The sequence below is a fragment of the Myxocyprinus asiaticus genome, chromosome 3, assembly GCF_019703515.2.
Source record: "Myxocyprinus asiaticus isolate MX2 ecotype Aquarium Trade chromosome 3, UBuf_Myxa_2, whole genome shotgun sequence".
Classification (NCBI taxonomy): domain Eukaryota; kingdom Metazoa; phylum Chordata; class Actinopteri; order Cypriniformes; family Catostomidae; genus Myxocyprinus; species Myxocyprinus asiaticus.
The window spans coordinates 16,598,076-16,613,413 of NC_059346.1; the positions used below are offsets into that span (position 1 = coordinate 16,598,076).

A 15,338-nucleotide genomic window follows, 5' to 3' on the forward strand; every position below is an offset into this window, starting at 1 on the left:
GCTTTAACTTCCTGGCTAATGTCTTGAGATTTTGCTTAAATATATCCACATAATTTTCCTTCAACATGATGCCATCTATTTTGTGAAGTGCACCAGTCCCTCCTGCAGAAAAGCCCCCCCACAACATGATGCTGCCTCCCCCATGCTTCACGGTTGGGATGGTGTTCTTCGGCTTGCAAGCCTCACCTTTTTTCCTCCAAACATAACGATGGTCATTATGGTCAAAAAGTTCAATTTTTGTTTCATCAGACCAGAGGACATTTCTCCAGAAAATACGATCTTTGTCCCCATGTGCACTTGCAAACTGTAGTCTGGCTTTTATATGGCGGTTTTGGAGCATTGGCTTCTTCCTTGCTGAGCAGCCTTTCAGGTTATGTCGATTAGGACTCGTTTTACTGTGGATATTGATACTTGTCTACCTGTTTCATCCAGCATCTTCACAAGGTCCTTTGCTGTTGTTCTGGGATGGATTTGCACTTTTCGCACCAAACTACGTTCATCTCTAGGAGACAGAATGCGTCTCCTTCCTGGGCGGTGTTTATACTTACGTATTATTGTTTGTACAGATGAAAGTGGTACCTTAAGGCATTTGGAAATTGCTCCCAATGATGAACCAGACTTGTGGAGGTCCACAATTCTTGGCTGATTTCTTTTGATTTTCCCATGATGTCAAGCAAAGAGGCACTGAGTTTGAAGGTAGGCCTTAAAATACATCCACAGGTACACCTCCAATTGACTCCAATTAGCCTATCAGAGGCTAATTGGCTAACTGCCTAAAGGCTTGACATCATTTTCTGGAATTTTCCAAGCTGCTTAAAAGCACAGTTAACTTAGTGTATGTAAACTTCTGACCCACTGGAATTGTGATATAGTCAATTAAAAGTGAAACAATCTGTCTGTAAACAATTGTTGGAAAATTACTTGTGTAATGCACAAAGACGATGTCCTAAATTACCTGCCAAAACTATAGTTTGCTAATATGAAATCTGTGGAGTGGTTAAAAAATGAGTTTTAATGACTTCAACCTAAGTGTATGTAAACTTCTGACTTCAACTGTATGACTTTAGGTTAAACTGCTTATAGATGATGTCAATTAGTTGAATGAAAGTGTCTTGCGCAAGGTGCCAGCTATCCCCATATAAGAAGATGAATATCCCACTTATTTGGTATTTAGCAGTTGCTTTTTACCCTTATTTTATATGACTTACAATGCAATATTCACTCAAACAGTCCCTCTGGAGCAATCTAGGGTTAAGTGTCTCTCTCTCAACGGCACAGCAGTGACAGAATAGGGTGAAGAAGAATGTTCAGTTCATGAGGTCATTTTCTGAGTCAGCGTTTGAACCTGTAACCTTTGTGTTTCAAGCCAACTCTTCATCCATCACACTACCCCCAATAACTGATGATATAGCACTCTTCTGCTGAGTTACTCCAATATCTGAAAACTTTGACGTTTGATGAAAACAGTGATCTGAGTGCATTAGTTATTGTGTAGCAGGATGTAAACACTCAAATTTCATTATAGTATGGTTATTTAGTCATGGGTAGTGCTGACAAAAACATAATTTCAAAGTTTCTAAACTGTGTGTCTGTGTGTGTGTTACCTTCGGGGCTCTTGGTTCACTGACTCGTAGTGCCTCTCTGAAGTAAGCATCTACAGCATAATTGGCCTTCCTCTCTCTCTTAGGAGGCTCAATCCATTCGATTAAACTTAGCTACACAAAACAGAAAGAGAGCACTTTAATACATACACACTCCAGCCACAAACCCTCAAATAACCTTTCTTGGTCTGTGACATATGCAAGAGCATGGCTTTTAAAAAAAACTCACAAATGCAGATACACGCTCTTATTTGAGCAGCATTATATACAAGGGTTGCATGTTAAATAGTACTGAAAAGTGTCACAGTACCCAAAATTTACTTCAGTACAGTATCATCAAGTTTCAGTACCAAACCTGGATGACAATGCAGCACAGTTCAGCAGTTCAGGCAGTGTGACGTGAAACATAAAATGTAACGAGTTAGTTGACGGTTGAGATTCAATAAATATGTTTTTCAAAAAAATTGACTTTTTAATTTTGTTTTATTTCCTTAAGAAGAAATGCATTAGTGCATTAATAACAAAAAATATATAAAAAATTTAAATTATTAAAGGAATATTCCGGGTTCAATGCAAGTTTAGCTCAATCGACAACATTTTTGGCATAGTATTGATTACCACAAAAATTTATTTTGACTTGCCCCTCCTCTTTAAAAAAATAAAAAAATAAACTGGGTTACAATGGAAGTGCCAATTCGTAAAAGTTAAAATACTCATTATTTCAGAAGTATAGCCACATATTAACATGATTTAGCTGATAAAATCGCTTACTAACCTTTTCTGTGTAAATTACGTATAACAGGAAATTACATTTCAATTTTACAACTTCAATGCCATGATGATGTAATGTCAACAAACCCTAAAACCCTAAAATGACTGTAAAAATTACGATTTAAACAACTTTACAGCTAAAATAATACATGAGTTTTAACAGAAGAATGAATGAAAGTGCTTTTATAAAAGCATAAGCTTCACATTTCTGCCTTTAAACCCTCCAAAAATTGGCCCCATTTGCTTCCATTGTAAGTGCCTCACTGTAACTTTGTTTTTTGTTTTTTCCTAAAGAAAAAGACGGACAATTAGAAATAATTTTTTGTGGTAATCAACATTATGCCACAAATGCTGTCGATTGATCTTAACTTGTATTGCACCTGGAATATTCCTTTAAATAATTTATAATTATTAATATTGAATTACTGAATCTATTGACAGCCCTAGTGTGCATGTCATCAGCCGCCTGAGGCTGTTTATTTGTTGCCTAAGGTATTGATTGAGTATCCATACTGAGGTACCAGAGGCTGGTATCGTACTGAAGCCAACATTTTGGTATTGATCCCACCCTTTTATATACAACTATGAAACAAAATCAATTTCAAACTAGCAAGCTGCACACCGACACTAACTTTCTGTTTCTCTCTGTAATCCTCTCCCTCAAATTTATAAAGGCTGGTCTCTGTGCTGCTCGTGTCCATCGTGAAGTTCCTCAATGAACTCTCTCCCAGGTTCTGCATGCGCTCGTTCATCTCGGCTGTCTGATAGGAAAACAGCAAACAAACAGGGTTAAATGGAATCAAATTGAGTGCAGGAACATAAAAATCTCAGAAGTAAGAAGGAAATCAGATGGTTCAGAATCAGTTTTGTAGCCAAAAGCTGTGTCCATACATCGCGTTTTGCCTGTATACTGCATTTAATAAATGATGCTCTTCTCAGCCGTTAAACAGTTTGTTCTTTAGGTATGAAGGTGAGCAGTATGAATAGATTCCAGAGATACTTCATACGGAAATGTGGGCATTGTTCCATGACCCAAATATATAACGTAATAACAACAACCACTGGTTTTGTTAAACAAGCACCATTTAAGAACAAGGAACAACTTTGTTGGCATATATAGCACATACAGTTGAATAGAGCCACCCCAACACGTGGTTGTCCACCGTTTTTAGCATGACGCCTTCTCAGCTCCCGAGGCATTATGGGATAGAACAGTGTCCAATGGATGCGCACTTCGATATCTCACCAGAAATAGTAGGTCATCTGAATATTTCTTGCTTACTCTTTTATGAGGATTCAGACAAACTTCTCCATATGCATACTGCTTTGGCATCCTACATAGTAGGAAAGTGTGTATTCGGATGCAGCGTAAATCTAATTTCTAAATGTTCCAGTGAAAGCTATCCAACTTTATTCTTCTCTGTCTAGAACAGTGTGTGTATTTGTGTATATGTGCCCGTTCACCTTCTTGGCACCTCTCTCCAGAATGGTGTTGATATCTTTGTCTGTGAGTTCGCTGTCTTTAGAGGCGAATACGTGTATTGCTCCATGTCGGATCATTTGCAGCATTTCATCCTTCCCCAGTTTATTCTGCTGGTCGATAAGTCGTCCTATGAACAGAACATAAAACACAGCTTATAGTAGATCAGAGTACTGACACAAGAACTATTACATATATTTCTGATAATACTGAATACTGTCTGTAAGAGTGTTATTACTGCAAACTTTTACTATTATTATTACCTACTAGCTTATAAGACTTTCATGAAGCAGAAATTGTGTGTTTGTGTGTGTATATATTGTGTATTAGTGTACCCTGCTGAATGACTATGGAGTCCAGGCGTAGTTTCATCTCCGCTCTCTCCACGATTCTCTCTTCCACCGTATTTTCTGTGATCAGCCTAAATACTTTAACTGGCTTCCTTTGTCCGATACGATGAGCACGGTCCTGAAACATAACAAATTCAGCACAACAATACCCATTTAAACTTAAAAACTAGTGTTCATAAACACAATCTCCGCTTTTGAGGTCCGCTTTAGAGACTCATGATCATAAATGTTATTGAACACAGTTTTGTGGGTTTGTGTGTGTGTTTCTCACCATGGCCTGCAGATCCACCTGTGGGTTCCAGTCTGAGTCGTAGAGAATCACCACGTCAGCTGTAGCCAAATTAATCCCAAGCCCACCTGCCCGTGTGCTCAGCATGAAGATAAACTTACTGCTGTTTGGGGCGTTAAAAGCATCTATGGCTTGCTAATGCACAATAAAAGAGAGAGAAGGAGAGAGAAAAATAAATATACGTTAATAAAGATTTTTCATTTTATGTTTTTAAATGTTAAATTTAAAGCTGTATTAAATTGCATACTTTTTTTTAGAAAACACACAGCGGCTTCAAAATTCACGTTTGAGGTATGAAAGTGTGTAATTTATGTTGTACAACAAAACGCCCAAGTAAGTAATGTTTACCACAGACCTTATTTTACTCATAAGTTGAAAAACCCCATTATAAAAACCCATTGGAAAATCCCAAGGGAATTGTGGGATTCCAAATTTAAGTGTCACTATAAGATCAGGTGGCCCACGGTCTTTTACATGACATCACCTGAAAAAAACTACAGTAATATACAATCTAGCATTCAGGATGAGCACAGATAAATAATGCCTGTTTCTTTGTTCATTCTTGATAAGAATCAAACTGTGCATGAATGTGATTTATCACTAGTTCTCGGGACCTCAAACCTTTTTAGTGTTACTGTTTAACTAGATTAGGCATGCATGGAGCTCACAAGGCCTCAAGCCATTTATTGACACTTATTTAGAGTAGGTCTATTTGAGCTCACATTCGGGCGTACATTTTCTCACCTCTGTTTCACCTCTGTGTGTAAGGCTGATATAGATAAGTACTGCCCACTGAATGACTATAAAATACAATGTACACCTCCCTTAGTTAGACTTGATGACTGCCGCACAAGACAGCACATTCTGACCTGTAGACTGATGCCTTGTGATCTTCTACAATAAAGAATCCTGCTTTACCCAAGTCTCCTGGTCTTCTCTAAGAAGTTTCCAACAGAACCCATGGCGAATTAGACTTCCGGGTTCACCTACATATCCGAGCTACACTTTTGTTAGGGCTGTTTTTCACAAACTGTTACAGTCTAATCTCATCTCTCCTCTCACTGCGGCTTCTGGGTCGCAGCACTGGGCGCGTTTGCCGCAGTGAGAGGAGAGAAAAGGTGATTTTAACCATGCAGCACACACTGAACTCAGAGGAAAACATGAAAAGGAGCTATAAACCTATTTATCAACACAATCTTTTACAATAAATGCTTTTATATAAAATACTGTACTGAACTACTTACCCACTGACTGAAAAAAGACGTCTTGATGCAAGTTAACCATGCAGTAACTGGCACGCACCACTTTCGTCATGTAAATTACATTTCATGACAGTTAAGTTTAAAATAGATTTCAATTACCCCCATGTCAGTTATCCCAGGAAAAAATTTAATGTATTAATAGTAGTTCCTACAATGGAAAAGGGCCTTTTGACCAATTATAAGATTGAACTAAAACTTCTATTAATCGGCCAAGCGGCACGATCATTGGTTGGTACCCATAATCTCAAATTGGCCAAAAAAGGGTCTATGGTTATATAATTACAAATATTTGTGTGTCTTACATCCACATGTAACCACCAGAGTTCACATTCACCCCAGTACTGATCAGTGGTTTCCATGACTACCAGGTTGGTTAATCTGTGTCTTTATATAAACTCTGCTGATATTCCATGTTAACTATCTTTATGTGCCTCATAATTTTACAAAGCCTGCTAATTTCCTGTCTTCCTCTTGGTTAATGTGTTTATTTCTGCCTTTTCCTTAGCTGTGCTTTTCTTTCTTTTTAACAGTGATATGTGTGTATGCATTTAAGTGTATGTACAGTGGCCCACAAAGTATTAGGACACTTAAGCCACACTTAAAAATGTACTTTCAGAATTTCATTACATTAAATAAAATATCAAACCAAGTGGCATCTATCTTAAAGATAAACAATCACAGATTTCAAACAAAACATTTCACAAAAAGAGGTTTTTAATGATTAAACAAATAAAGATTTTTAATTTACTCACCCTCGTTTTATTCCAAACCCCTATTATTATTTTTTCTTATGTGGAACACAAAAGGAGATGATCGGCAGTATCAGTAGTCTCAGTTACCATTCACTTTCAGTGCATCTTTTTTCCATACAATGAAAGTGAATGGTGACTGAGGCTGTGATTCTGTCTAACATCTCCTTTTGTGTTCTATGGGGGGAAAAAAGTTGTACAGGTTGAAAACAACTTGCAGGTGATTCAATGGTGACAGAATTTCCTTTATTGAGTGAACTATCCTTTAAGTGAATAAAAAGCACCTTTTGGCACCACTGTACAGTATATGTGTATGTTTACGTATTAGTATGTATACCTCTCTGGCCTCGTGAGGAGTGTTGCCATCCAGTCTGCAGTACTCGTATCCTTTCCACATACAGTAATCTTCCAGAATATCCAACATACGTGTCATCTGGCTGAATATTAACACTCTAGAACCTACACAAACACACACATCCAGACATGCATGCATAAAAACATGAATTTGGATCCCAATAGAGTTCCACGATACAACATATCAGCTCTACGCACATACAGCCATTAAAAGGATAGTTCACCCCAAATCAATTACTCAGCCTTATGTTGTTCCAAACCTGTATGACATTCTTTCTTTAGTAGAACACATAAGGAGATGTTAGGCAGAATATTTGTCTCAGTCACCGTTCACTTTCATTGTATGGCAACAAGATGCAATGAAAATAAATGGTAATTGAGACAAACATTCTGCCTAACATCTGCATTTTGTTCCAAGGAAGAAAGTCATACACGTTTGAAACAGCATGAGGGTAAGTAAATGATGACAGAATTTGTATTTTTGCTCGAAGAAGTCAAGAAACACACTGCCAACCTTGCTCTTGCACTTTAGGCAGAAGTTTATCCAGAGCAACCATCTTGCCACTGTTGGTGGCCAGGTGTGTGTCGGTGGTGTACGGGGGACCAGGCTCTGCCCCGTCAAACAGATACGGATGGTTGCAACATTTCCGGAGCTGCATCAGAATATTTAGAAGCCGCATCTTGTCCATCTTCCCTGCGGAGTTCAGGATGTCAATATCCTTCATCAGGATGCGTGTGTACCTGTCAAAGCAACAGGAAACAACCTCAATCACTTCCACTCATTGCCCTTTAGACAGTGACCTGATCTGGGATATTCATTGCCATTTAGCTGGTCACTGTTTCATTCTCTGATTTTTAATTCTTCCAAACATATGACTTCAACGCCCTGGCAAATGCGCAGGAATGTTTGTTTGTTTTTTCAATTAACTTCCCCACACAGTACATACATGACTATGATTCATCATCCAGAGTATGTACAGTATCAAACCAGATGGCTTACTTAAATTAAATTGAAACCCAAGCAAACTCATGAGAACACAAACAAACACAATTCATTATAGCAGTGTTTCCCAACCACTTTGTGGAAAATTATCAAATTCCACAAAATAAATAAATGCATGAAATACAAACCCCTCACCTTTCTGAGAAATTCGTCATTTTGAAACCATAATTGGTCACTTTTGTGATTGTGAAAAGCAATGATTAATGTGCAAAAGTGACTGATATTTATATGCGTTAAGTGTCTTTCACATGACTTGCGTCAGCGCAGCAGAATGCATTGAAGTCTATGAAGTGACGCCACTTTACACCAAAGTATTTTTGACACACGTTTTTGCTTTACCAATAATGTCTTTGAGAGTATTAAGCAACAAGAAATATTTAAAAACTGTCCAAATTTGTGAAGAGATATTGAATGTCCCATAATTTCTTTTAATTAAATATTACCTTATCGTTTACGAATATCAGAGACACCAGTTATTGAACTAATTTAAATTCACCAAGAAAACACTTAGACCTAAACATAAACGAGTCCTTTTATTACTTTCTGCTTTCAAAGCAACTGCAAGCCTTTTTTCTCTCTTCCAAATATGTTTCCAATGTTTATTGTGCACACCTCCCGCTTTTTTACGTGGCAGACTCGTAAAATCACCCCTCTTTGATGCTTTCTGCAACTCTTGTCATATGGAGGGCAATGCGGCGCTTGACGCTGGCGTTGAACGGAGCATGATGCCTCGACTCAACTGAAATGCCCTTTACAATGATGAAAGAACATTATTGAAACTCAAAATTATTATTATTTGTCTATTATTGTGGACTTTTCTGATAAATAGGCTACTGTAGGAAAATGATACCGTAGATCTGCTTTGTGTTTATAATTCAAATACTGAAGTCAGTAGATTTGTAGCCATGCAAGTTTTAATAAAGGAAAAGGTAAGGACGTTATTGAAACTCACTATTATTAGACTATTATTGTCTACAAAACTGTCTTTTTGGATGAAAAATATTGCTCAGACTGAAGGAAGACTATAGATCTGCTTTGTTCTATTAATGCTTAAACACTATAAAGTCTCTTGGTAGATTTCGGTCATGAACGACTCTAAATGATTCACTGACTCACTCATAGCACATAAGACACTCATGTGAAGCATCTCCAGAAGGGGTCAATGAACTAATCAGTTAATAAAATTGAACAAATTTGTGAAACAGAAGCAAGCCTCACCAAAATACTCTTTATTTTGCAGCTAATTCTGCACAACTGTAAACTTGAATAAACTTGAAATACAAGAATAGCTGGAATTGGTGCTTTTAGCTTATTCTTTAGAAAAACAATATCCCCAGAAAAAATGTTCGTGGACCAGTGATTGTCTTACCTTTTTCGCCCCTTATGAGTTTGCATCCTTGTAATTTGTTGTGGCACTGCAAGAACAAATCTACAAATTAGAAAAGAAGCAAATTTGTTGTTTTTTCATACCCATTTAGCGCTCTTGCCACCTGTGACCTCACACAGCGTAGCCTACCTATGTGATTTTTTTTTTTTTTTTTTTTTTTTGCATAGCCGAATTTCAAACATTACAAGTAAACACAGTACTAAGACGGACAGAAAACATGGACAAGTTCTTGAAAAGGAAAAATACTGACGATGGTTAGCCTATGTGGGATAGTGGCGTGCCGTAGAATGTTTTTAGTCGTAAAAAGTGTGCCGTGGCAGAAAAAAGGTTGGGAAACACTGCACTATAGTGTCTGCTGAATCTTCAGTGTGTATTTTACAATGCACATTTTTTGGGTGAGTGAATAATCTGCATTCTACACATATTTTTCAATGTTTTTCACAGGAAAAACTGTGACCCAAACTCTCTAAAACTCCATACTCTATGGTCTCTTCTGTTCAAAGGTGTGATCTTACCATTCTCTCTGCATTTTACTGAGGCCCAGGTAAATCTTCACCTCTTTCTTAGGAGGAAGACTCCTCTCCACCTCCGCTTTGATGCGACGCAGCAGGAAAGGACGCAGAACCTGAAAAAGCCACTTATCAGCTCCAGTGTCTCCATCAACAACAACAACAAAAAAAACAACCTCAATGCTGAACAACACTAAAAAAATCCTCAAATATCAAATACTATTTTTATTATCATTACTGGCACCTTACTTTTTTATTGTGTGTACTGATACTTTGGAAACATATGTAAACAATCAAGCTAATAAAGTACTCTGACATTACATTTAAATTGAGAGAGTGAGAGACTTACAGCATGAAGTCTTTCAACTAGCTTCTGGTCACCCAGACAGTTGTTTGTATCGAACCATGAATCAAAATCCTGTAATTTCACAGAGGCAAATGTTATTACTAGGAAAAGTGGGCCTTACTTATCCGTACACTTTTGACTGCATTTAAGATGGGTGTGCTAGCTTTTTGGTTACATGCTGACATACTGTCTAAAAACAAAACAAAAAAACATAAGTTTATCATCTAAAGCAGGGTTTCAAACCACCAGCACGTGAGCCAAAATAGTTTCATATGGCCCCTCAAATGTTAAAATGTATTGTTAAATCCAGCCTGTAAAAATAAATTTTGGTTTGGCCTTTAATGTCATCCTCTAGTTTCTTAAAGAATTTTTAAACAAAAGCCTAATAAAAAAAAATTTCCCATATAGATTATTACAGGCCTAAAACATAAATGTAAATGCACAACTCCAGCCTACACAAAAAACAAACCTTTGTACTCACAGCCGTCCAAACAATTTGGGTACCCATACTATGCACTGGGTTGTAATATGACTTTATAACTGTGCCAATAAATACACTCACTGAGCACTTTATTAGGAACACTTGTACACCTACTTATTCATGCAATTATCTAATCAGCCAATCATGTGGCAGCAGTGCAAAGCATAAAATCATTCAGATATGGGTCAGGAGCTTCAGTTAATGTTCACATCAACCATCAGAATGGGGGAAAAAAAATTATCTTGCGGATGGGCTACAACAGTAGAAGACCATGTCTGGCACTTGATTATGACCACAGTGTTCCTAATAAAATGCTCAGTGACTGTATATACAATTAAAATTCATGGTTGTCTTTTTTGCAACTCTTCCACTGACACCCGATGGAGAACATCCCCCTTACTGGTGGCCACCAGGTAATTAAGAGTTTGAGAACCCTGATCTATGCTGTTTGCTTTTTCCACTGTTTCTAGGGTGTAACACATTTGCATAAATACACTTCTTACAGAACTGTGACAGATACAGCAAAATAATGCATGTATGAGTGAAAGATAAAACAGCATGCAATATTGAAAAAAGTATGACTCACACTGGCAGAGTTAAACACATCAGGCAGCAGAAAGTTCAAAAGCGACCAGAGCTCATGAAGATTATTCTGCAGGGGGGTGCCAGTCAACAGGAGACGATTGGTTGTCTTAAACTCACGCACAATCTCTGACAACTGACAGCCAGAGAGAGATAAAAGACAGAGAGAGACAGCAAGAAGAGAGAAGATAACTCTGATGCCTTTTCCCCTGTATCAGATCATTAAATCAACTCAGATGTGTTTTTAGTCACTCTTGTATTAATTTGGTCTCAGTTGTTCAACTGGGTTTTGGTACCTTTGATTTCTCGTTTTTTATGCGATGGGCCTCGTCGATAACAAGATACCGCCAGTTAAACTTCTTAAAGACTGATTTCTCCCGGATTACCATCTCATATGATGTCACACACACGTCCCATTCACCAGGCATCATCACATCACGTATGAACGCAGCCTAAAACACACACACACACACACACACACACACACACGTTTGTTTTCCTATCATGGTGGAAACTTTCCATTGATTTCTGTTTTCATAATAAGCTAATGATATTCTCTACCCCTTAAACATAAACGTAACCATCATTTTTTGGGGGGCATTTTCAGATTTACATTAAGGCATTATTTATTATGTTTATTAATCTGTTTTCATCAGGAGTACTGTTGAGGCCCCACAATATTCACTAGGTGATTTAAGGTTACAAACATACAGTAGATTTTTATTGTTTTTATATAAAGCTAACTCTAATTACTTTAGACTAACCCCACCCCTGTTCCTAAAAGAGAACTGTATTTGCTTTTATTATAAATCAATCTTTCAATTTGGGCCCTTAATATCCCCATATTTAGGTTTTGTCAGATTTAGCTCACTTTTAGGGACGATTTTTCACCCAAACTATAGCGAAGTACGTACACTAACTAATTAGGACTGATTAATAATAACACAAGCATTATGTAGGATCTACTAGTAGGATGAAAGAGGGGAGAAAGAGAATAGTAAGATAACCAGTGGGGCATTAGCAGCCTTACTCTTTCATCTTTATCCCCGATGAGACAGACAGCCTTCAGGGTGGGCACCCATCGCTTGAATTCGTTCATCCAGTTATGCAGGGTAGATTTGGGCACTAAAACCATGTGGGGGCCGGGAATGTTCCTGTAGTGTTTCAGGTAGCCTAGCAACGCAATTGTCTGCAGGGTCTTACCCAAACCCTGAACCAATCAGAACACACAAATTCAAAGAGTCACAATGACATCAACAAGACAGACTCAGAAAAAGCAGTCTCATTTAAACCTTTGCCTGAGACATTTTTCATTGTCATGAGTCTGTGATTCCGCAATGACTCATATTCAACAGACTATTTCTGAAGCTGTAAGTGTTCCCCTAAGAATTACAGTACGTCACACGGTTGCTTTTAAAGGTGATGTATGTAATTTTTTCAAGTGTTAAAATACTTTTTCCAATGCCAGCTTATTATGCATAGACACTTGTAAGTAAACCATTCACACTGTAGGCTGTTTCCCACAATAAGTAAACACTGCTATCAAAAGATTGCTCTGTTTGTTGGAGCATCCAAACCAGCCCAACATAGCAACACTGGATAAACCAATGGCATGAGTTTGGGGATGGGACCGTTGTTTTTCCCGATTTAAGGAAGACGTTGAATGTGTTCAGTAAACCTGTATGAAAACTTTGACTTCAGAGTACTACTACCACTATGAATGTAGTTGTATTTTTATGAAGTTACAAACGTAAGTTCGGAGTACCTTGTTCAGCCTGCCAACCATATCCCAAGGATATATAAGCAGCTGCTTCCCTCACACCTGTGATGATTCTTCCAGCATCACTCCACCTCCTCATCTCCACCTTTATATTTTATAATGCCTATAAAAAATATTATTCAAAATTGTCTTTCTATTTCTTGCTTTAGATAGTCCGGGGGGATCTCAGAGCTCAAGCCCAGTCCCATGCTCGAGCCCCTCCATTATGGACAGCATGCAAAATCAGTTTACCTTAATATGCTCCAGGACTAACCAATGAACTCGTGAAATAGATGCCTGATACACATGACCTTAATGTTCTCAAATGTAGTGTAAAACATTAGAGAGTGATAAATGAGAGTTGGTACCATTTCGTCAGCCAGGATGCCATTGATGCCGTTCTCATACAGAGAAATCATCCAATTCAGGCCCCTGATCTGATAATCTCTCAGCGCTCCATTCTTAACATCTATCAATATATCAAAACAGCAATTATCAATCAATATTATCTGATCATTGCTAATAGCCCTTTTTTTTAGATATTGATCAGACAGATGAATGAACTATAATAATTTAATTTGAGAATTGGCTGCTGGAAGAGGTGCTTAGATGTAACATCAAATTGTGTGTAATTTCAGAAATGTGCAAACATTACACTCTTTAAATAATTAATTTGTAATAACACTATTAACCATTTGTGTTTAAAGGGTTAGTTCACCCAAAATTAAAATTCTGTCATCATTTACTCACCTCATTGATTACATATTTCATCAAAGGGAACACTAAAGGATATGTTAAACAAAATGTTAGGGGGGTTGATAGCCTCAGTCCCCATTTATTTTCATTGTACAGAAAAAAATGTGCAAGAAAATGAATGGTGGCTGAGGCTATCATTCTGCCTAACATCTCCAACAGGTTTGAAACAACATTAGGGTGAGTAAATTATGACAGAATTGTCATTTTTGGGTGAACTATGCCTTTAAATTGGTGTGAGACTGAAATAAAAAATAATACAATTATTAAGCATTGATTTATACATGAGGGTGACTCCTCAAATCGAACAAGAACATTAGCAGCCTTCCTGCTCTCCGATAACAGTTCCTCATCTTCCTCCTGCTCTGTTCGACGATGGCGGTTACTGAAACACAAAACCACCGGCCAGAAATAAATCACACCGAATCACCATGATGACCCGTGTCTGACCAACAACTTAAGGACTAATCGCTAATCTCATGCATCTGAATGTGTGTGCATGTGTGTGTGCACTGACTCACTCTCCAACAGACAGCAGGTTCTGTTTTTCATCTTGTTTGATTCGGGGTCTCCCCACTTTCACCTTCAGGGGTGAGGTGGGCGATTTTTGGCTGGCAGGCTGAATGAAATGAGCGAACAGCTCGGTCTGCTTCAGCAGGAACTCAAACCTGTTTGCACGGTCTGTTTTCTATAGTTCAGAGAGAGAAAGATGTGAAAATTACTACATCAAGCTGAATAAAAATTATTTTAACTTCATAATCAGTTTTGCAAATAAGTAGTGAAGACTAGCCTGTTAGTTAGATGTAAAAACACTTAACAAATTTAAATTAACTGATTTTAGATTAGAATTTCAGATTGATCTAATTACCTAGTTTAAAACCCAAACTCTCTCTACTACAGCTGTTGGCAAAAATAGAGAATATTTTATCTGCTATGTTGTTAAAATGTAAATATATTAACAATAGCTGTTTGCATCCAAGTTGCGAATTTAATTTATGCGAAAAACCATAATATCGCAAAAACAATGTGTGAATAAAGCCACGTTTCTATCCCATGTGTTCAAAAGAACAAAAACGGCACTTCCTTAGAAACTGTAGCCAATCTGACTCTTTTATTAATAAAATACTCTTGGTTTAGAGCACGCAGACAAAACACTCTAGAAGAACTTGTCTCAAGTCTGGGAGCGACAATGCGTCACACAGTTCTGGGAGCACTGTGTGTGTGCGTTACTCCTTCCTTATGTCTTTGCTGTGCGGATCTATAATATATTTTTCAAATGTGTCCATAAACCTGCTCTTCGGCACAGTTCAAGTTTGTATTCGACTTATTTGCCCTGTAAACTCTAAACTGGCTTTGGATTTTCTAGACACCGTTATTTCAGAATAACCAGAGCAACATTTCAGATGGGATTAATTGGTCCGCTGCTTAGTCCAGTTATGAACAAGTTTCAGTCACATTACTTTTTTATGCACATCTTGTATTCCTAAGAAATTAAATTGGAGTTTATTCTGCAAATGTGACTCCATTATAGTTTATGCGCATTTCGTCTTATCAAATAAAAAATGTATCCACCTCAAGCGAGCGTATACATTTTTTATGTGCATTTTGGAGATTTTATTCGCATCTTGGTGTTTCCATCCAGCATTTTTTATGCAATATCCC

General features: G+C 37.6%; 1 protein-coding gene across 4 annotated transcripts in view; it reads right to left on the reverse strand.

Moving 5' to 3' along the window:
• LOC127419568 (SWI/SNF-related matrix-associated actin-dependent regulator of chromatin subfamily A member 5-like) overlaps positions 1-15,338 on the reverse strand; it is a 29,231-nt gene that overhangs the window by 11,573 nt on the left and 2,320 nt on the right. For 3 of the 4 annotated variants that reach the window (XM_051661095.1, XM_051661088.1, XM_051661096.1), the window contains exons 3-17: positions 14,198-14,364; positions 13,961-14,061; positions 13,292-13,392; positions 12,195-12,374; positions 11,461-11,616; positions 11,169-11,300; positions 10,105-10,173; positions 9,762-9,871; positions 7,371-7,597; positions 6,840-6,961; positions 4,474-4,626; positions 4,188-4,320; positions 3,837-3,982; positions 3,005-3,133; positions 1,605-1,715 (exon numbers count right to left, since the gene is read on the reverse strand). In XM_051661095.1, coding sequence (XP_051517055.1) covers positions 1,605-1,715; positions 3,005-3,133; positions 3,837-3,982; positions 4,188-4,320; positions 4,474-4,626; positions 6,840-6,961; positions 7,371-7,597; positions 9,762-9,871; positions 10,105-10,173; positions 11,169-11,300; positions 11,461-11,616; positions 12,195-12,374; positions 13,292-13,392; positions 13,961-14,061; positions 14,198-14,364 — 2,037 coding nt within the window. Of the gene's footprint in view, positions 1-1,604; positions 1,716-3,004; positions 3,134-3,836; positions 3,983-4,187; positions 4,321-4,473; positions 4,627-6,839; positions 6,962-7,370; positions 7,598-9,761; positions 9,872-10,104; positions 10,174-11,168; positions 11,301-11,460; positions 11,617-12,194; positions 12,375-12,929; positions 13,048-13,291; positions 13,393-13,960; positions 14,062-14,197; positions 14,365-15,338 lie in introns of those variants that run through there. The other variant, XM_051661101.1, reaches the window with a different exon arrangement.